Source organism: Haematobia irritans, chromosome 2, assembly GCF_050003625.1.
Source record: "Haematobia irritans isolate KBUSLIRL chromosome 2, ASM5000362v1, whole genome shotgun sequence".
NCBI classification, from domain to species: domain Eukaryota; kingdom Metazoa; phylum Arthropoda; class Insecta; order Diptera; family Muscidae; genus Haematobia; species Haematobia irritans.
The window spans coordinates 206,268,718-206,290,802 of record NC_134398.1 but is presented as its reverse complement, the minus strand read 5'-3'; the positions used below and the strand labels follow the sequence as shown (position 1 = coordinate 206,290,802).

Genomic DNA, 22,085 nt, shown 5'->3' with positions numbered 1-22,085 from the left:
ATAATTTTTCACAATTAAACTAAAAGGCCGGTCAATAACGATAGCTACCTTTAACAAAATTCTCAAGTGGTCGTATCATAAATAAATAAACAATAGCAACAACAACAATAGCAACAATAGCATGATGCCAAAAAGGACTTTATCATCATTAAGGACATCGATTCAATTCGGGGGATTTAATTTTATAACAGGTATTTAAAGTATCTGGCTACCTAAACGCTAATGTTATCCTTGCAGTGACCTTGAAAATTTTACAATATCATATATTTAGTTGTTGTAGTTTTTACATAATTCATTGGAAATTCTTTATAGAATCCAAATGAATCTCAAGTGTTTACATACACTCACGCTATGAAAATTATGAATATGCTCATCGGTCAGTGGGAAATAGTGCCGAATAGTTAGATGACACGTATGCCAAACGAAATTCCTTGGTCAAAAGTACCTGTTATGTTTAAGTCTGGAGATGGAGAAAGGAACAGGAAGATTGTTTTTCTTGGTCCAAGAGATCAGCTTGTTACTCAAGTGCTTTCTCAACAAAACAAGAAGAAGTAGAAGTAGGTGCATTTGGGATAACATAGCGAATAGTGCTGCTATTCGGTTACCGGCCAGTCCGTCCGTCCGTCTGTCTGCCAAATGGGTATGTGAAAACAATTTCTGTAAAAACAAAAAACACCACGAATTTATGAAATGAACCCATCTTGCTTCATTTCATCTTTGCTCGATGTTGGCCAAAGTATCAACATGAGAACCTGTTAGAATGGGTTTTGTGTGAAGATTTTTGTTAGCAAGTTTTATGGCACATCCATAAAAACACTGATATATGGATGGCTGGATATGTGGGAGGTTTACAAACAGCCTTGCCATTGGTTGTGTTGTTCTCATACCGCGATGATGGTCGTTTGCTGTTAACCTTAAACGAGAATTGCGGCTTGTTTAGGCGCCGGCTATAAATTTTCTGTTATTTTTTCTCATCTTTTGAAAATTACATTAAAGGTGTTGAGTTTACTAAGGGCAGGGCCGAGACGAATGCATTGCTCTACGAGTTAGAGGTAGTGTCACTTTTGAGTAGCCTCTTTGTGTGTTAAAGTCCGAATCTCGAAATCTGTGTGGAAAATGGAAAATTCTCTCTAAGCGGATTAGCCACTATGGCGCTATCCTCTTAATTAACCTTAACCTGCCATAACTAATAAAGCCACCCTCAACCTATTGTTCTCCCCACCAATAAATTCCTTTTTAACTAATCTCAATATATTTTCTCTCTTTCTTTGCAGATAGTAAAATCGACGATAGGTTTCCTCACCATCATCGGTTTCGTTTACATTTTGACGTCAAGAGTATACCCGCCGAGGAAAAGCTAAAGGCTGCCGAATTGCAGCTTACACGTGACGCCATTAGTCATGCCTCCCTAAATCCCCGCCTGGCCAATCGCACTCGCTATCAGGTGCTTGTCTATGACATCACCCGGGTGGGTGTGAGGGGTAAACGAGAGCCCAGCTATTTGCTGTTGGACAATAAGACGATACGTCTGAATAGCACAGAAACGGTGAGTTTGGATGTGCAACCTGCTGTTGATCGGTGGCTGGCTTCACCGAAAAAGAATTTCGGTCTACTGGTAGAGGTACGAACATCACGCTCCCTCAAACCGGCACCACATCATCATGTCAGATTACGCCGCAGTGCGGACGAGGAACATGATAGTTGGCAGCATAAACAACCCCTGCTCTTCACCTATACCGACGATGGACGCCACAAATCGCGTTCCATACGCGATGTGAGTAATCGCTCGAAACGAGCTGGCCATCATCGACGATCGCATCGACGAAAGAATAACGAGGATGTTTGCCGTCGGCATTCACTCTATGTGGATTTCACCGATGTCGGTTGGAGCGATTGGATTGTGGCCCCACCAGGCTATGATGCCTTCTATTGTCAGGGCAAGTGTCCATTTCCGCTAGCGGATCATTTTAATTCAACCAATCATGCAGTTGTCCAAACCATAGTCAATAATATCAATCCAGGAAAGGTACCAAAGGCATGCTGTGTACCCACACAGTTGGAGGGCATATCTATGCTCTATTTAAATGACCAAAGTACAGTTGTGCTCAAGAATTATCAAGATATGACCGTGGTGGGTTGTGGCTGTCGATAAATTGAGGGGTCAAATGAATTCGAAGAAACCCAAATGACATATTGTGAGTAAATGTTTCGTTGTAAGAGATCACTGTGATGTTTTTTAAGAAACCTTGTGAATGATAATTGAGACAGAGAGGAAGTGATAGAGAGAATTCTTTCAGGAGAAGAAAAAATTGTTTTATTTGCTGAAAATTTTTTATAGCAGAAAAAATCGTCATGCAAAAATTTCTTAAATCTTGACATTCGATCTTTAAAGCGCTCAGCTTTCAGTTTATAAAAGGATAGTTTGAAAGTCATAGGAGAGGGTTTCTAAAACTATTAATTAATCAATATTAGAAATTTGTTTTTGTTTTTTTAATAAGAAAGTAAAAAAAAACACAATTTTTAATCTTACTAAAATTTCCTTTAAAAAATGTTTTAATAGAAGAAAAACAGTTAAAAGTCGTAATGCATATTTTTTTCTATCTGTAATTTATACAAAACCACAAAATAATATGAATTTTTCTAAAAAAAACTTTCTATCCGTAATTTATACAAAACCACAAAATAATATGATTTTTTTAGAAAACTCTTACGCTTATATCCATTCGCTATATTTTCAAACCCTTACTGCAATGATTTTCAAACTGTAATAGATAATTATTGAAAATGTCTTTCAAACGCTTATCTTAAAGAGAACGAAATCAGAAGAGCTAGTATGGGATCGAGAGCCTATGGTAGTATTGAGATTTTATATAAGTTTTGAGTATTTCTTTCAATAGTTTTATTGAGTATTTTGTTCTTCTTACCGATATTTCTCTGGAGTTTTTTTGCACACACCCTCTCTCTCTCTCTGTCTGTCTAAACAATCTCTTTGAAACATTTTCTCTTAATGATGGTCATATATAAATCGTGATATTTTCTAGCAGCTAGCTAAAAAGAGAGCATACAAAAACAAAATGCTGCATAATAAAAACACAAAATTATGTAAAGAGCAAACAAAAGAGCATTTTTGTATATGTAAAACAAGAGAATAAAATATATTTGAAAAGCTTTGGGTCTTTGGTAACTTTCTCTGAAAACAGCTTTGTTTTGCTTTAAAAAATTTTTCTAAGAGATTTTGTTTTTGGAATTTATAATTTTTATAAATGAAAATTATAAACATTTTTGTGTTTAAATTAAAGTGTAGAACAACAAAAACAAAACAAACGCAATTTAAATGGACTGAATTATTGAATTTTATTTTTCTTAAATAAGTGTAAATATTAAATATTTAAGGAAGCCCTAGAGTTGAGTGCATTAAACAAGAAAATCTAAAATGATCAAATGAAGGTATTTTGTTAAGTCTAACACACTCCATTTTAACACTGCAAAAGTAGTCATTAATTTAACAAAAAATATTTCAATTATTAAAAAAAAGCAATAGCAAGTAAAAATTTAAAACTAACCATTTTGGCAGCTAGGCTGTCAGAAGAAGGTTTAGTCCCTAAACAAAATCCATCCATAAATAAAAATAATTTCTTGAAAAAAATCTCACTGTGCCATTATTTCATAAAAAAAGTTCCATCATCCATAAATTTTGTTCATTGAATTAACAAAACGAAATCTGTACCACAACAACAAAAAATCTATTAAAAATTCCTAATATATACTCGAAAAAATTTTTGTATAAAGAAAAACCCTCAAATAAAATATAAAAGAAATGTAAATGTTTTAAATTAAAAAAAAATAATAAAATACAATTTTTAAACAATTGATTTAAAATAAAACTTTACTGTTGTATAAAAATAAACGAATCCCTTTACCCTAAATTAAAGTTGGAAAATTTGTATTGTTTAAATAAATTAAGTTAAAATTTTCTCTTTTAGCGAATATCCTTACATTTAAGGATTATTATTATTATTACAATTATTATGAATATAAATGATAATTATTATAATTTTACATGATTATATATATATAATAAAATGTATAATGTATTTTATCTCTATATACTATAGATTAATATAAATCGTATGTGTATGTCTTAATTTAAATACAAAAAAAAAGAACTTAATATAAAATCTAAAAAAAAAACACTATTAAGTCTTATTTTATCAAGTAACTAACGAAAAATGTAATCAATAATTAAAATAGTTCCCTTAGATTATTTTTTCTTCCAAAATTCTATCCAATGTATTTTTCTATATATTTCCTGTTTATATTTTCATATGAATTGTAAATTATCCACCATCTATATATCTTACTATCTTTTCTTTCTTTACAAAAAGTATATTTTTTTCTGAAAATTTCTTTAAAATTAATTTGTGTGTGTTTTTGCTCTGTGTATAATTTTCTATACATTTATTAATGTTTTAGTTTTTTTTTTTTTGTTTTTTTACAAAGAAAAAATATACTTTTATTGCCTTCCATTTCTTTGATGAACAGATGGATAGTTTTATTATTACTTACTACAATTCGATGTATAATTCTTATTTTTTTATTATTATTTATTTATAAAAATTATTTTTTATAATTTTAATTGTAAACACGATGTACCGAGAAATGGAGAGAATATAAAAACAAACAAAACAAATTGAATGATGAAAATCGAAATTTTTGAAAGAAAAAAATAAAAAAGAAAAAATATTTTATAAAAAAAAAAATAAATTTTTATTGAGTTTCTCTCTACGGAAATAAGGCAATATTCTGGGGGGGCATTTAAATGTGTAAGTATGTGGCTTTGAATTATTAAATTTATTTGTACGTATCTGTGGCGGATAATTAATGGACAAATCAATAAAAATATTAAACTCGAGGCGGGAAAAGATATAGATGCCTGCAGAAAGACTGGAATAACTTCCAAGACTATCGATTTGGCACCACACTGAAATTATTCTCCCAAGGATTTTTGAAAGAAAAGAAAAAAAAAACAAGTAAGTAAAGTCTAAAGTCGGGCGGAGCCGACTATATTATACCCTTCAGCACTATGTAGACAAACATTTGTGTTACCATCTCAACTACTTCAAATTTGCTGAAAGCTATATAAAAGTTTGCATTTCTAGATACAAATAGAGATAATTTTTTGTACTTCTACAAAATCTCTACAATTTAAATTTAAATCGGCTAACGCCCTGGGATGAAAAACAATGTTAGTAAAAAAAACATATGCACTAACTTATAATACCCTGCTCCACAGTGTGGCGCAGGGTATAACATGGGAAATATGAAGCGAGAGAAATTTTAATGTAATTGTACAAAAAAGCTTTTATGATTTATCAGGCGATACATATGTATCCTAGATATAGGAAAATTTCAGTAATATTTACAATTTTTGCTATTTTGGCGATTTTACAAGATTATTGGTTGGATCTCGCCAAGATTTGTGGTCAAGTGTGAGTTGTAATATATTAATTGGTCAAGTCGGGCGACTTGGAACCTTATTTCAACCGTTCTGTGGAAAGTCTGGCATTACATTAGACAGGATAGGACTAAGATATGAGGAAATCATCACAGAATTTTGTGTAAAGTGTGGGAATATGGGCCATATTTGTATAAACCGGAAAAACGAATATATGCAGGCTTTTTCTAAATCTGAAGCAAATTAGATCAAACTTGACACACTTAAATATCATATTAAATATATTCTCTGTGGAAACTATCCAGTCAATTGGAGGAAAATCCCATTGAAAATGGGTCTAAAATATGAAATAGTCTACCATATTTTCCCAACTCTGGTGTACATATATATGGGAGCTATATATAATCTGAACCGATTTTGACTAAATTTTACATGCATAGTTAGTATAATAATTCTGCAATCTCTGCAAAATTTCACGCAAATTGGAGCATAACTCTGGCCCCCGTGGTCATTTGAGTGTAAATAGGGCGAATGATATATATGGGAGCTATATCTAAATTTGAACCGATTTCAATCAAATTTGGCACACTTGCCGATACTGTTAAACGTACTCCTTGTGCAAAACTTGAAACAAGTCATGGCTTTTGAAGCCATATAAGTCCAAATCGGACGAAAGATATATATGTGAGGGTTATCTAAATCTGAACCGATTTTAACCAAATTTGGCACACATAACGACAACATTAAACGTACCTCCAGGTCACAATTTGAAGGAAATCACTGAAAAACTATGGCTTTTGAGGCCATATAAGTGCAAATCGGACGAAAGATGTATATGAGAGCTATAGCTAAATCTGAACCGATTTTAACCAAATTTGGCACACATAACTATAGCATTAAACGTACCTCTCGTGCAAAATTTGGACCAAATCACGGCAAAACTCTGGCTTTTGAGGTCATATAAGTGCAAATCGGACGAAAGATATATATGGGAGCTATATCTAAATCTGAACAGATTTCAATCAAATTTACCAAGCATTGGTAGAATGTCAATTCTACTCTCTATGCAAAACTTCATGAAAATCTGTAGTAAACTTTGGCCTCTGTGGTCATATGAGTCTAAATCGGACGAAATATATATATGGGAGGTATATCTAAATCTGAACCGATTTGGCTGATATTTTGCACGTTTTTCGAGACTCATAAAATATTTGGATGTACGGTGTTTCAAGAAAATCGGTTGATAAACACGCTAACTATGATCAAATCGGGGATAAATATATATGGCAGCTATATCTAAATCTGAACCGATTTTTTCCAAAACCAATAGCGATTGTCTCTGGCCCAAGAAACGGTTCTATGCCAAATTTGAGGATGATCGGACTTAAATTGCGAGCTGTACTTTGTGCACAAAATTACATATACAGACAGACGGACATCGCTAAATCGACTCAGAATTTAATTCTAAGTCGATCGGTATACTAAAAGATGGGTCTATGACCACTATTTCTTGGCGTTACATACAAATGCACAAACTTATTATACCCTGTACCACAGTAGTGGTGAAGGGTATAAAAAGTGAAATTGTTAAACAATTTTTTTTTTCGCTTTTTAAATTTCTTCATTCACATTAACTTCCAGGGCTCAACTTCTAAACCAATGCAAAGGATCCAAAAAGGGAGTACTTCCGTCCTATGACAAGCCCATGTAAAATTCATTGGAGATGATCCAAGTTTGCACTATTTCCGGATCACAGATTGGGGTTCCAAACTACTTTTTTGGAAGCTCTTTTTTACTGGGTAGTGCATATGTTTGCAACACCCAGAAGGAGACGAGATAGACACATAGTGTCTTTGGCAATAATGATCAAGGTGGGTCCCTGAGACGATCTAGCCATGTCCGCCCGTCCGTCTGTGAACATATTTTTGTGATCAAAGTCTAGGTCGCACTTTAAGTCCAAGCGCCTTCAAATTTGGCACAAGTTCCTGTTTTGGGTCAGAATAGAACTCAATTGATTTTGGAAGAAATCGGTTCAGATTTATATATAGCTCCCATATATATCTTTCGCCCGATATGGACTTAAATGGCCCTAGAAACCAGAGTTTTACCCTGATTTGCTTGAAATTTTGCACAAACATAACACTTGCTCGTATAGTCAAGTGTGCAAAATTTGATTGAAATCGTTTCAGATTTAGATATAGCTCCCTTATATATCTTTCGCCCGATATAGACTTATATGGCCCCAGAAGCCGGAGTTTTAGCCCAATTTGATTGAAATTTTGCACTAGGAGTACAATTAGTAGTGTAGGCAAGTGTGCTAAATTTAATTCAAATCGGTTCAGATTTAGATATAGCTCCCATATATATCTTTCGCCCGATTTTCCGTCATATGACCACAGAGTTCAAAGTTGTAGTCCGATTTACGTAAAATTTTGCACAGGGAGTAGAGTTAAAATACTAAGAATGTATGTCAAATTTGGTTGAAATCGGTTCAGATTTCTATATAGCTTCCATATATGCTTTACTGATTTGGGCAAAAATGACCAAAATACCCACACTTTCCTTAAAAAATCGCCACTGCTAAGTCGAAAACTTGTAAAATTGACTCAAATTTTCCTTTATTTCTAATACATATCTATCGACCGATATCTTATAAATACACTTTTGCGAAGTTGCCTCAAAATTGGTTCAGATTAAAATGTTTCCCATATTTTTTTACTAACATAGTGTACCATCCCAGGGCATTAGCCGACTTAAATTTTAAGTCTATAGATTATAAATTTTGTTCAGATGAAGTCAGATTTAAATGTATGTGTTTGGGACAAAAACCTTTATATATATAGCCCCCCAACACATTTGACGGATTTGATATAGTATCGAAAAGCTGGATTTACAAAGTGGTGCAGGGTATTATATAGTCGGCCCCGCCCGACTTTAGACTTTCCTTATTTGTTTTTTTTTTTCAAATTAACGAGCGTTATTCAATTTGACACCTTCGAGTTATCGTATTTTAACTTTGTTGCCCATTAAAGACCAAAAAACTTATTCAAAAATTTATCACCAAACTCGTTGCTGATAAATTTAACAACAACAGTAACCGAAGTTATTTACGACGAAAAACGGCGAGAGGAATACCAAAAGTCGATAAACTTATCAATTAATTCGTTTGGCTTTAATGTTAAGTTATGCGACTTAAAACTGGGCATCTTCACATGCAAGAAAATTGTGTCTTAGGGCGTTTTCGATTCGCAAAAAAATATGTTGCCTTGGTGTTACACTACTTTTTCTCTAATTGACATTTCGCCCAAATGATAGTGTAATTCTAAAGTTTTTGTTAATTTATAATATTGTGAGGTATAAAGGATCCAAAATCTATGACAGTGTCCTTGATATGTTGCAATCAATTTCGAGAATGTTGCACCTTTTTTCCCAATCGAAATCGCCATTATTCTTATCTCCACTTCTTTGGCTTGGAATCAATACCAAAATCATTAGTGTAAAGACAACATCTTTGGGACCGGACATGTTTAAGTAGTTTCACTGCAATGTGGAACGCCGTTCGGACTCGGCTAAAAAAATAAGATCCCTTGGCATTGAGCTTAACATAGAATCGGGCAGCACTCAGTGATAAGAGAGTATTTCACCACTAAATATGGGACTACCATGGAAAATCGTACATAGGTCTGGGTGGCTGACATTTTACTGGAGGGGACTAGCCGACCCCCAGTGGCCTTTGCATGCTCAGGCGGCAAGGGAGACATTATAAACGGTGTGTAATATTATGAATCCCAAATTTTAAGGCACGCAATTGTTAAGTACTAATTTCTTTAACAAAAAGATTTTTTAATTGACAAGAAGTTCAAATTATATTAGTACACTAATTTTTGAAATTGTCTTCCCTCCAAAGCCTTATCGAGTATTCTAAGTAAGATACATTTTCTTTAAAAAGAAACACATTTTTAATTTAAAGAAATAATCTTTAATTTGACGGAGACATTGAATCTTTGAAATAAAGATAAATATAATATAGGTTAATAGTTTTTTTTTTTGGATTTTGTTTTGTTATTTTTAGTCATTTTATCAAAAATTTAATTTTATTTAGCAGAGATTTAGAGCTAAGTAATTTTGGCTCGGAATCAATACCAACCTGTTCAAGGAATTGTGTAAAACTTTGACGCAAGTAAAATGAAAAAAGTCCGTAGTTAAATGAATGCTAAATTTAACTTATTTTTATTGCCAAAAATTATTTGTTTTGTAGTTAAAGTTTATTTGTTTTCGAAATTTTCCACAGCCTAATTCCGTTTTTTAAGTATGTCTCAAACTAAACGTGGATATAGAGTTCAATGACCGTTCACATAAGTTCAATATAAACTAAAGCAGGAGAAAATTTTCGTACGATTCCTCAAAAATAGTAAGAATGAACTACAGTATTGTTCAAATGATCATGATCTGGCACCAATGATTTTTCTCTACTTTTATTTCATTTTTTCTTCTATGAGAGTACTATTGAGAGTAATACTGTGTGGCATTAAACTTTCCTTGTTTTAACAACGCTTTGTGGAAATCTCTAAATGTGAAGTACAATTTAGTTCACGGGGTAGTTTGTTGTTCCTAAAAAAGGGTTTATTTTTTCTGTATAGTCAAATCAACTAGTTGTGTTTTGATGCTGGCCAACGTCGACTGAACGATTTTTTGTAGTCGAAAATTCGAAAGGAATTTTTGTAAATGTGATTTTTTACTATGAACACTAATAGACCCAATATAAAGGGTGGTTAAAATTTCAAGGGCCGATGTTGATTTTGAATAAAACACAAACTATTTAGGAAATTATTGTAATTTTATTTTATTATGATATATTGGTATTATTCAATTATGTATGGAACAAAATATCGGCCAAATGGGCGCCGCGACCTCGGTGACACACCTTCATCCGATGGTCCAAATTTTCGATGACACTGAGGCATAATGGAGGTTCTATGCCGTTAATGTGCCTAATTATCTCATCCTATAGCTCTTGAATTATTGCTGGCCAAAGAAAAAAGTCAAACGGTGTCAAATCACATGATCTTGGCGGCCAATTGACATCGCCATTACGTGAGATAGCACGGCCATTGAATTTGTTGCGCAAAAAAGCCATTGTTTCGTTAGCTGTGTGGCAAGTGACACCGTCCTGCTGAAATCACATATCGTTCACATCCATATCTTCCAATTCGGGACATAAAAAGTTCGTTATCATCTCACGATAGCGAACACAATTCACAGTAACTGCCTGACCGGCCACATTTTGGAAATAATACGGCCCGATGATGCCGCCAGCCCATAAACTGCACCAAACAGTCACTCTTTATGGGTGCATTGGTTTTTCGACAATCACTCTTGGATTCTCATTCGCCCAAATGCGGCAATTCTGTTTATTGACGAATCCACTGAGGTGAAAATGTGCCTCATCACTGAAGATGATTTTCTTCGAAAATTGATCATCCACTGTTGCCATTTCTTGGAACCATTCTGCCCATTCACGACCTCCATGGTTCAAATTGAATAAGTCTGAAATAGAGAAATGTCAAATCAAATTCGGAAAAAACTTGGAGTTTAGGTGTGGTTCACATTCAACATCGGCCCTTACAATTTAACCACCCTTTATTAATTGCAAAAATATTATCTCATAGTTTGTCCTAATTTGATTTATTAAAAAATCTCAGAAGCTGTGGTTTTATACGGACTTGACCAAAATTCAGTATCTAGTGTTTTATATCGCCTCCAAAACACTCATTGATATAGTTGTCATAAATATAAATCTCCTGATTGTATTACCTAGGGGCCTAGAAGACGCCACCGATTTTGCTTCTTGGGCGCATAAATGCCGATATTTTCCGATTATTCCTCTTTTTCCAGAGTCTGGGATTGAACGCACAAAACCAATGCCTCTCAATGACTCCAACATAATAAAGTAAATTCAATTGAAAACTTTAAATCGTATATACAACCAATAAATATAAGAAAAAGGAAATTGAAGTACCAACCTTATATAGGATATGACTTGCAAAATTCTCTTCCATCTACAAAAAAGGTTACCAAGTACATTCAACCAATCAACAAATCGACCATTCATTCAATGATCGATCAACCAATCGATCGATCGATTGATCGATCCCAAACAATACTTCAAACGAAGATATTCATTGCACTGATCCCTGATGATATACATATCGGCTTTTATTGTTGTGGTCTGGTCTCTTTATTGCCACAACATAAAAATAAATGCAACTTTGACAGTCTAATTGGTAAATCAGAATCCAATGATGATGCAGCAACAATGGCAAGCGCATCAAAATCAGAATTTTGAAAACCTAAACAGAATATGAAAAAAAATAATGGGTTAAAGTCGACATTACCGTTACCCTAGAGATATAAAATATAGACAATACAGAGTGGGTAATATGTATTGTAATCAATTTTGGATTGCTGTAATTTCTTAACCGCTCGTCTGACAGCTGATATGGCAGTTTATTTGATTGTTAACAAGCTTATAAGAGCATTCTGATCTATTGCATTCAGAAATAAAGTTATTCCTGATGGAATTTAACCCTTAAATACACAAGAACACCGATTCCTCAAAAAATATATAATATGCAAAATTGTAAAAGAATATCTGCATAACAAATTTTATACCCTGCGCCACACTGTGGTACAGGGTACAGAAGGAGACGAGATAGACACATGGTGTCTTTGGCAATATTGCTCAGGGTGGGTCCCTGAGTCGATATAACCATGTCCGTCCGTATGTCTGTCTGTGAACACATTTTTGTGTCAAAGTCTAGGTCGCAGTTTCTATTGAACTATTGAGAAATCTGCATTTTTTATCTAATCCAGAATAATCGTTTCCACATATTTCAAAGTTCAATCAAAAAATTAATTATAATTCCCACCGTTACTTTTGGTGCAAACAATATTTAACGTGGCGGCTTGATGACTAAGCCGATATAAATTTGTTCATTTGGCGGCGCACAATTATCCATTATAAAATCAATTTGAAGTTATTCGAATGGTAATGAGATTAGTTGTACAACTAATCTTACAATCAAAATTACATTTAGTTAAAAATTTCTGAGCTACATTTTTGTAAAACTATTATAGCAGTTTGACATTGATTGTGGTTGGAAGGTTCAAAATTTTGGCAGAAATGCGACAATTATTAATACATTTTTCTGATTTAAATCGATATTTTTGTCGACATATTCGGCGTCGACGTCGATTGGCAAAAAATGATCGACGGCTTCATTCTTTGATTCTGATTCTAAAATGTGATGTTACTTTCCAACATTTTTTGTTTCACACAAAATAATATTATAAGTTTTGAACTTACTATAAATTGTTGTTAAAGAAAATTTTTAAGTTCAACAAAATTTTGTTGATATAACAAAATTGGTTGCTAATTTGACAAAATATTACTAAAATCGTAACTGTAAATTATGTTGTTAGCTCAAATTTAAACATAATTTTATTTGTATTGACAAGAAAATTCATTGATTTTGTTTGTGTGTGTTTGGAACCATAAAATTACCTTGTTGCATTGCATATCAGTCACCTTGCTTCCAATTACTTTCAATCGTTTTGTTTTTATTTTGTTTTCATGTTGGTTTCTTCTTTAAACCATTCGTTACTATTCTGATTTTAAACTTTTTGTTGACTAGATTTATACATATTATCAACCCTTCTTGAGCCATATACAAATCAGATCATTAGTCTCACAATACCTATCTTAAAAAATAGTGAAATCGAGCCAAAATGAAAACCCACACATTATGTTATTTCACCACCAACACCGCCACCAGACCAGGAATATCTTTTGTCTTAAGTGTACAATTAAACATCCTTTATAGAAATATCAGCAGTTGATCGAGCGAAAACAATTCAAGCCACAACAAAAGAGATCAATTCGAAAATGAATTCAATAACAATGGCCTTACAAAGCAGCCATAATTGCTGCTTAAGTAGCATTTTAAGAATACCAAAGAAAAGTGGTCTTGTTTTTGTTTTCTTGTTTCTTATATAGCTCCCATAAGCTGCTGGTGTCGAAATATTCCCGGTTGGAGAGTAACAACGACAGGTGAACGCAAATCAAAAAATCATTGGGAGAGTTTAGGGAAGTCAAGTGATGTGAATGAACCAACCAACTAAACCAACGATCTGATGTCTGTCACGAAGGACAGACTGACGTTAATGGGACGGACAGGCGTACCGGTGATTGGAGAACAGTTGCTCGCTGAATGATCTGACAAAAAGAGTTATGAATCAAACAAAACGATCGACTGTATCGAATAATCCATTCAGTGAATGGATTTGATGGATATATGAATAGATTGATTGTTATTTCGATAAGCGTTTCAAAATTTTTGAGATTTTACAGGAACTCTTTGTGTGTTATTTCAAGTGTTTGTTTGGGAGGGGGTGTAGATTTTATACCATTATTGATGACACATTATTGATTACTACACGATCTCGATAGGTTGGGCAGGAAAATACTATTAGCAAGGACATGAGAAAATCAAACAGGGGTCATGTTAATGTACTAAGAACAAACACCAGCATAGTTATTTTTTAATTTTTGAAAAACAAAATATATTTTCATTGAAAGGTTTAATAAAGACTAGACGAGTTTGTACTGTACATTAAATAATTTAGCAAAAAAATAATATTAAAAAATTTGGTACATCATAGGAAAATATTAATTTCAAAATTTTCATAGAATCAGAGGATTGGTCAATAAGGAATATATTTTATTTCTATAGAAAATTATATATAATTTTCTATAGAAATAAAATTTTGACAAAATTTTCTATAGAAATAAAATTTTGACAAAATTTTCTATAGAAATAAAATTTTGACAAAATTTTCTATAGAAATAAAATTTTGACAACATTTTCCTATAGAAATAAAATTTTGACAAAATATTCTATAGAAATAAAATTTTGACAAAATTTTCTATAGAAATAAAATTTTTACAAATTTTCTATAGAAATAAAATTTTTACAAAATTTTCTATAGAAATAAAATTTTTACAAAATTTTCTATAGAAAATAAAAATTTGACCAAATTTTCTATAGAAATAAAATTTTGACAAAATTTTCTATAGAAATAAAATGTTGACAAAAATTTTTATAGAAATAAAATTTTGACAAAATTCTCTGTAGAAATAAAATTTTGGCAAAATTTTCTACAATAAAATTTTGACAAAATTTTCTAAAGAAATAAAATTTTGACAAAATTTTCTAAAGAAATAAAATTTTGACACAATTTTCTATAGAAATAATATTTTGACAAAATTTTCTTTTATTTTTTATATAAATAAAATTTTGGCAAAATTCTCTATAGAAATAAAAATTTGACGAAATTCTTTATAGAAATAAAAATTTAACAAAATTTTTTATATAAATAACATTTTGACAAAATTCTCTATAGAAAAAAATTTTGACAAACTTTTCTATAGAAATAAAATTTTGACAAAATTTTATACAGAAATAAAATTTTATACAGAAATAAAATTTTGACAAAATTTTTTATAGAAATGAAAATTTAACAAAATTTTTTATAGAAATATAATGTTGACAAAATTTTTTGTAGAAATAAAATTCTGTTAAAATTCTCCATAGAAATAAAATTTTGACAAAATTTTCTATAAAAATAAAATTTTGACAAAATTTTCTATAGAAATAAAATTTTCTATAGAAATAAAATTTTTGACAAAATTTTTTATAGAAATAAAAATTTTGCAAAATTTTTTATAGAAATAAAATTTTGACAAAATTCTCTATAGAAATAGAATGTTGACAAAATATTCTATAGAAATAAAAGATTTCCAAAATTTTATACAGAAATAAAATTTTGACAAAATTTTCTAAAAAGATAAAATATATATAGAATTTTGACAAAATTTTCTATAGAAATAAAATGTTGACAAAATTGTTTACAGAAATAAAATTTTGACAAAATTCTCTATAGAAATAAAATTTTGACAAAATTTTCTATAGAAATAAAATTTTGACACAATTTTCTATAGAAATAAAATTTTGAAAAAAAAAAATTTGACAAAATTGTTTACAGAAATAAAATGTTGACAAATTTTTCTAAAGAAATAAAAATTTGACAAAATTTTATACAGAAATAAAATTTTGACAAAATTTTCTATAGAAATAAAATTTTGACAAAATTTTCTATAGAAATAAAATTTTGACAAAATTTTCTATAGAAATAAAATTTTGACAAAATTTTCTATAGAAATAAAATTTTGACAAAATTTTCTATAGAAATAAAATTTTTACATAATTTTCTATAGAAATACAATTTTGACAAAATTTTCTATGGAAATTAAATTACGACAAAACTATTTACCACAAAAATTTTATAAACACTGCAATTTTTTTTATTTGATAGTTTTTTGGTTAAAAATTTGGTAGATTATTCTTGGCTCGAGTGGCAACCGTGATAGAAGTCAAGAGCTCGTAGAGTAAAACAGGGAGTTCCCCAAGGTTAGGTGACATCTCTGGCACTTTTTAACCATTTTCTATCTTATATTCCCACTTCCCCGACGACGTTAAGATTGTATCATATGCAAACGCCCATTGTTGATGACATTTGCGATCGTGTGAACATCCTCTACCTTGCAGATCTTACCAATTATTAGAAATTTAAGAATACCTGCCACCAAATCCTCAGCCATACCATTAATTATATGGACGAAAAGAGATCGCAGGCAGAGTCGACGGCGAGATAAATCCGACTAAAAACTTAGGACTCAAATTTAAGAAATTTTCATCCCTCCGTTAAAGTCGTATGTCTTTGAATTACGGCAAATTTGTTTAAAGTAAGGTAACATATTTTTGATTTAAAGAAATCGCTCTTAAATTAACCAAAATATTCAATCTATAAATTTAAGCAAAAATCACTTAAAATAGGCTAAGATTCATGTTGAGGATTTAGCATCTTTGGTTTATATGTTTGTACGTGAATAGCTTTATTCAAATACCGCAAAAAGAGATTGAAAATGTGATAAATGAGATCTGTATCGCAATTTTAATTTTATTGATCCTAGATTTAAAGCCAGATAAGTCGCTACACAATGTCTTTATTTCAAAGAAGACGCATCTTTGGCTCTGAATCAAGATAAAAAGTCCTTAAGGCAAGGTCAAAATCTTACGATCCAAGTAAAAATTTTTTTGAGTGGATATTAGTCGCAGAGTTCCTTCATCTGGAGATTCAATACACTCTTACAACAACAACAGGAACATCTGATTCTCTGCTTTAAACAATATATACGCGTTTTTGGCAGATTAAAAACGGAAAATGTAATTTGCAATATATTACAAAATTTTTTGTAAAATTTGCTCAAATTTCAACAGACCCTTGCCAAGAAGAGAGGTATTGTAGATTTAACTAACTTAAATATTGCACTTCTCCGTTACGATGCAGTAAGGCATGGAGCTCTAGAGGAAGATATTATAAAGTAAAGTATATTACGCATTTTTAGATTAACTAGTGTGCAGATATACTGCTTCATTCAATGCAACATTAATGGCTACCAAGGACTGTGACTTTCTTTCCAAGACAATAACCAAATGGCTATATACGTGGTAGAGAAGAATGATGTCTCCACTTTCTGCACGGAAAAGTCAGTCACGGCTTCAGTGTGCTATCACCCAAATTTTCCTTAAAACTTTGCCCTGAAATACTATTTTTTTCTATTACCATCATCGATACCGATTTATCTTTGAAACTCTCCCTTCAAATCATTTATGTTAAAATTAATGGTTTTTACTTTAGTTAAGGTTATTTAGTTTTCCTTTTTTTCATCCCAAAATTCTTGATGTAGTGAGTCATCATCATCATCAGCAGCAGCAGCAGCAGTCGGTTTTACATGTTGCTGTGTTTCTGTTTGAGTGAGTAAACCAATCTTAATTATCTTGTCGTAGATTTTTCATTTTATTTCCTTTTTTCGAAAATTAATTTCAATTCAATATTGATGGGCATCTTCTTCATTATTAAGTAAGAGCGGATATTTTATTGAAAGTATTCGAAATATATGATTATCTTTTCAATTCCCCCTACCATACCATACTTCTCGAAACTAAACTGAGGTTAAGGTAACATCTTAAAATGTTGCATTACCAACATCCTGTTTTCTGGTCTTAAGTTTTAATGTTAAGTGCTGTTGTCGCAGTATGGACTTTGGTGTTCACAAAACTCAAAAAAAAGGAAAAATGAAGTGATGACGCTTTGGTTTTTTCCATTTTTTTGTTTTGATATGGAAGGAATTTCAATTTGATTTTGTTCCCCCAAAATGCGTCATCTAGATGTATTGCATTAGACTAAAAGCATTTTATTTTGTTTCTTTTTGTGCTTATCTGATCATTGCTTGAGGCATGAGTCATCGCGGAAGTGAGGAAAGTGTTCTGGCATGAAATTATAGATAGTAAGCGCCTCATTTGTATCAGTTTAGTTTAGAGTGTCAGGTGCACAAATCGTAAAGCAATGACATCAATTTTCTTGAAATTTTCTTGAAATATGTTGTGTCTTAAGTCTTTTGATTTCAATAGAATTTAATGGAGGATGAGTTTTCTTATTGTTATTTCTTGATTTTACACTAAATATAAATAATACTCAATCCCTTATATTCTGATACCCCGAATAGTAAATTGCAAGAATTTATTTTTCTTACAACGAAAAAAATATTTGAATTCGTTTTCAATTTGAATATCTCATCAAAGAAAACTGTATAGCCAAATTTTAAGTTAATCTGTTTTTGGACTTAAGAAAATATCGGCAAATGAAAATATTGCGAATATTGGTACATCGGGGTATATTTATACCCGAAAACCAATAATTATACCCTGCTCCACACTGTGGAACAGGGTATTATAAGTTAGTGCATATGTTTGCAACACCCAGAAGGGGACGAGATAGACACATGGTGTCTTTGGCAAAAATGCTCAGGGTGGGCTCTTGAGTCGATATAGTGATGTCCGTCTGTCCGTCTGTCCGTGAACACATTTTTGTAATCAAAGTCTAGGTCGCAGTTTTAGTCCAATCGACTTGAAATTTGGCACAAGTATGTGTTTTGGCTCAGAATAGATCCCTATTGATTTTGGAAGAAATCGGTTCAGATTTAGATATAGCTCCATATATATATTTCGCCCGATATGGACTTATATGGCCCCAGAAGCCAGAGTTTTACCCCAATTTGCTTGAAATTTTGCACAGGGAGTAGAATTAGCATTGTGGCTATGCGTGCCAAATTTGGTTGAAATCGGTTCAGATTTAGATATAGCTCCAATATATAGCTTTCGGCCGATTTACACTCATATGACCACAGAGGCCAATTTTTTGCTCCGATTTAGTTGAAATTTTGCACAGAGAGTAGAATTAGCATTGTAGCTATGCGTGCCAAATTTGGTTGAAATCGGTTCAGATTTAGATATAGCTCCAATATATAGCTTTCGGCCGATTTACACTCATATGACCACAGAGGCCAATTTTTTGCTCCGATTTAGTTGACATTTTGCACAGGGAGTAGAATTAGCATTGTAGCTATGCGTGCCAAATTTGGTTGAAATCGGTTCAAATTTAGATATATCTCCCATATATAGCTTTCACCCGATTTACACTCATATGACCACTGAGGTCAATTTTTAACTCCGATTTAGTTGAAATTTTGCACAGGGAGTAGAATTAGCATTCTTGCTATGCGTGCCAAATTTGGTTGAAATCGGTTCAGATTTAGATATAGCTCCCATATATAGCTTTCGCCCGATTTACACTCATATGACCACAGAGGCCAATTTTTAACTCCGATTTAGTTGACATTTTGCACAGGGAATAGAATTAGCATTGTTGCTATGCGTGCCAAATTTGGTTGAAATCGGTTCAGATTTAGATATAGCGCCCATATATATGTTTTTCCGATTTCGACAAAAATGGTCAAAATACCAACATTTTCCTTGTAAAATCGCCACTGCTTAGTCGAAAAGTTGTAAAAATGATTCTAACTTTCCTAAACTTATAATACATATATATCGAGCGATAAATCATAAATAAACTTTTGCGAAGTTTCCTTAAAATTGCTTCAGATTGAAACGTTTCCCATATTTATACCCTGCTCCACACTGTGGAACAGGGTAAATTTTTACTAAAATTGTGTTCCGCCCTAGTGCATTAGCCAACTTAAATTTTGAGTCTATAGATTTTGTAAAAGTCTACCAACTTCTGTCCAGATCGAGTGATATTTAAATGTATGTATTTGGGACAAACCTGTATATATAGCCCCCAACACATTTGACGGATGTGATATGGTATCGAAAATATAGATCTACAAAGTGGTGCAGGGTATAATATAGTCGGCCCCGCCCGACTTTAGACTTTCCTTACTTGTTTTCTTATGTGTCCGGAAGTTCTAAGAAACTGTTCTGCTAAAGATCCAATATGAGTATGAGACAAATTATGAGGAAATATTAGAACATCTTTCGGAAAAAGAAGATCGATGAATAAGACAGAAAGTATTTGTTTAAACAAATCAAATGTATTACCACATTTTTCATTATTTAATGGGTCATCGGTCAAAATAAGAAAAAAATATAAGTAGTAAAATGAGAAATGTGTTTTGTGTAATTTTTTCTTGCAATTTTAGCATTTTCCATAAAAACTATTCCCTATTTTAAGTATGGTAGTCGAAAGATTTAAAACACAAACAATACACTACATTACAAGCTAAAGTTTGTTTCTTAAGTCTTTAGATTTTTCTTATGGATATCCTTAAATATCCATTTTCTACATTAGAGAGGGTTTGAGTATCCATTTTTCCTCAAGAATTTTATTTAAACGGACTAAATTTTAAATACGCCTAAAAATTTAACTTATTTTATGGGAGATATCAACTACTTCTTACGAAAATTGAACTTATTTGTATTTTCATAATAAAATAATGACATTTTTCTATTTTGAAATTTATTTATTTATTTATTACAAGATTTACAATCATAATCAATTACGAAAATAAATATAAACAAATTAGGTACTAACAACCAAAGACAATAAACTCTAGGAAGATAGGAAATTGGCTACTGAGGAGATCAAAAAATTTACCGTGTTAGTTTCATACTCGAACCAAACGCGTATACGACAAGTATTGACATAGCATTAAAACGCAAATAAAAATAAGTTTAGTGCACGAAATAAATTTCCATAAAGAGGAAAAGGTAATTTTTTTGTTGTAGCCTAAAATTTAACATTGTTTCATTAAGAAAATTAAATTTTTCATTAAAAAAATAAAAACGAAAAATAAATAAAAAAATTACAAACATGTATGGAACTAACATGGTAAATGCAATATTTGGTATAACGCAAGCCAATTTCCTATCTTCCTCAAGTTTATTGTCTTTGCTAACAACAAAGGTTTTTGACCAATTTTGAAATTTGTTAGAGAGAAGTTTGGAATTTGTAACCAGCATATAAGAAATTCTTGCTTCTCATAAAAGCAAAAATTAAGTAAAATTAAAGAAAAATTAATTGGCACCAAATCATTACCATATTAACCATTCTGTAGTTCATTCTTACTATTTTGACAATTTCTTCTCCTGTAGTTGGCATTGATTTTGTTTGTACGGTGATTGTTAGTCTTCCCACCTACATGGTATCCAGAATTCCAGACACTGCCATTTCGGTAGTGGTTTTGTCCGACCGTAGTTTTAATGTCATTTTTGAGTATTTCAGGTTTGTATAACTTCTCTAAAAGTTGTGAATAGCAAACATCCATTGGTAGATGCATTCTTACAATGAGTAACGGGATCAATCCCAGACACTGCATTTTTTGGCGTTAGTTCAGTCCATCTATAATGCTAATGTCATTTTTGAGTATTTCAGGTTGGTATAACTTCGTGATTCGCACACGTATTTAAGATAATTAGTTTTTTTCCGATTTGCGTACTTATAATGGGTCACAATATCACATACTTTTGCGGTGGCTTAGTCCGTCCGCAGTGCTAATGTCATTTTTGAGTATTTTAGGTATGTATAACTTCGTAATATATGCACTCAAAAAAAAGTTTAATTTGATCCAAGATTTTGGTATTGATTCCGAGCCAAAGATGCGGTTTCTTTAAAATAAAATATTTTTAGGGAACTATTTAGCTATAAAATTAAAATTAGGTTACACATCTCATTTAAGAAATTTTCATTCTCTCTTTGCGATATATTAAAAAAAAAACATATTAACGTACAAATGCCACACTGAAAAAACAGTGAACCCACCAGAAAAAAAATTTGGTTAATTTTAGAAATTTTTAACTTAACATTATTAGCAACGCTGACATAACTTTCAGTGCAATATGAGAAAGTTTTATTTACTTGTTTTTCAACTTGACATAATCGAAATGAAATAGAAAGCATTTTACTAAATTTTAACATGCCACAAAATAAATAGTTGAGAATTTCCAAAAAATTATAAATTAAAATAAGTATATACGGCCGTAAGTTCGGCTAGGCCGTAAGTTCGGCTAGGCCGAATCTTATGTACCCTCCACCATTGATTGCGTAGAAACTTCTACGAAAGACTGTCATCCACAATCGAATTACTTGGGTT

The 22,085-nt window shown here is 31.7% G+C and overlaps 1 protein-coding gene across 3 annotated transcripts in view; it reads left to right on the top strand.

Moving 5' to 3' along the window:
• Positions 1–3,197, top strand: part of dpp (decapentaplegic morphogen) — a 236,968-nt gene extending 233,771 nt beyond the window's left edge. For all 3 annotated transcript variants that reach the window (XM_075297308.1, XM_075297307.1, XM_075297309.1), the window contains one exon: positions 1,275–3,197. In XM_075297308.1, the coding sequence (XP_075153423.1) occupies positions 1,275–2,152 (878 nt within the window). In that variant the 3' untranslated portion in view covers positions 2,153–3,197. The remainder of the gene's footprint in view (positions 1–1,274) is intronic.
• The last annotated feature ends 18,888 nt before the right edge of the window (positions 3,198–22,085 follow it).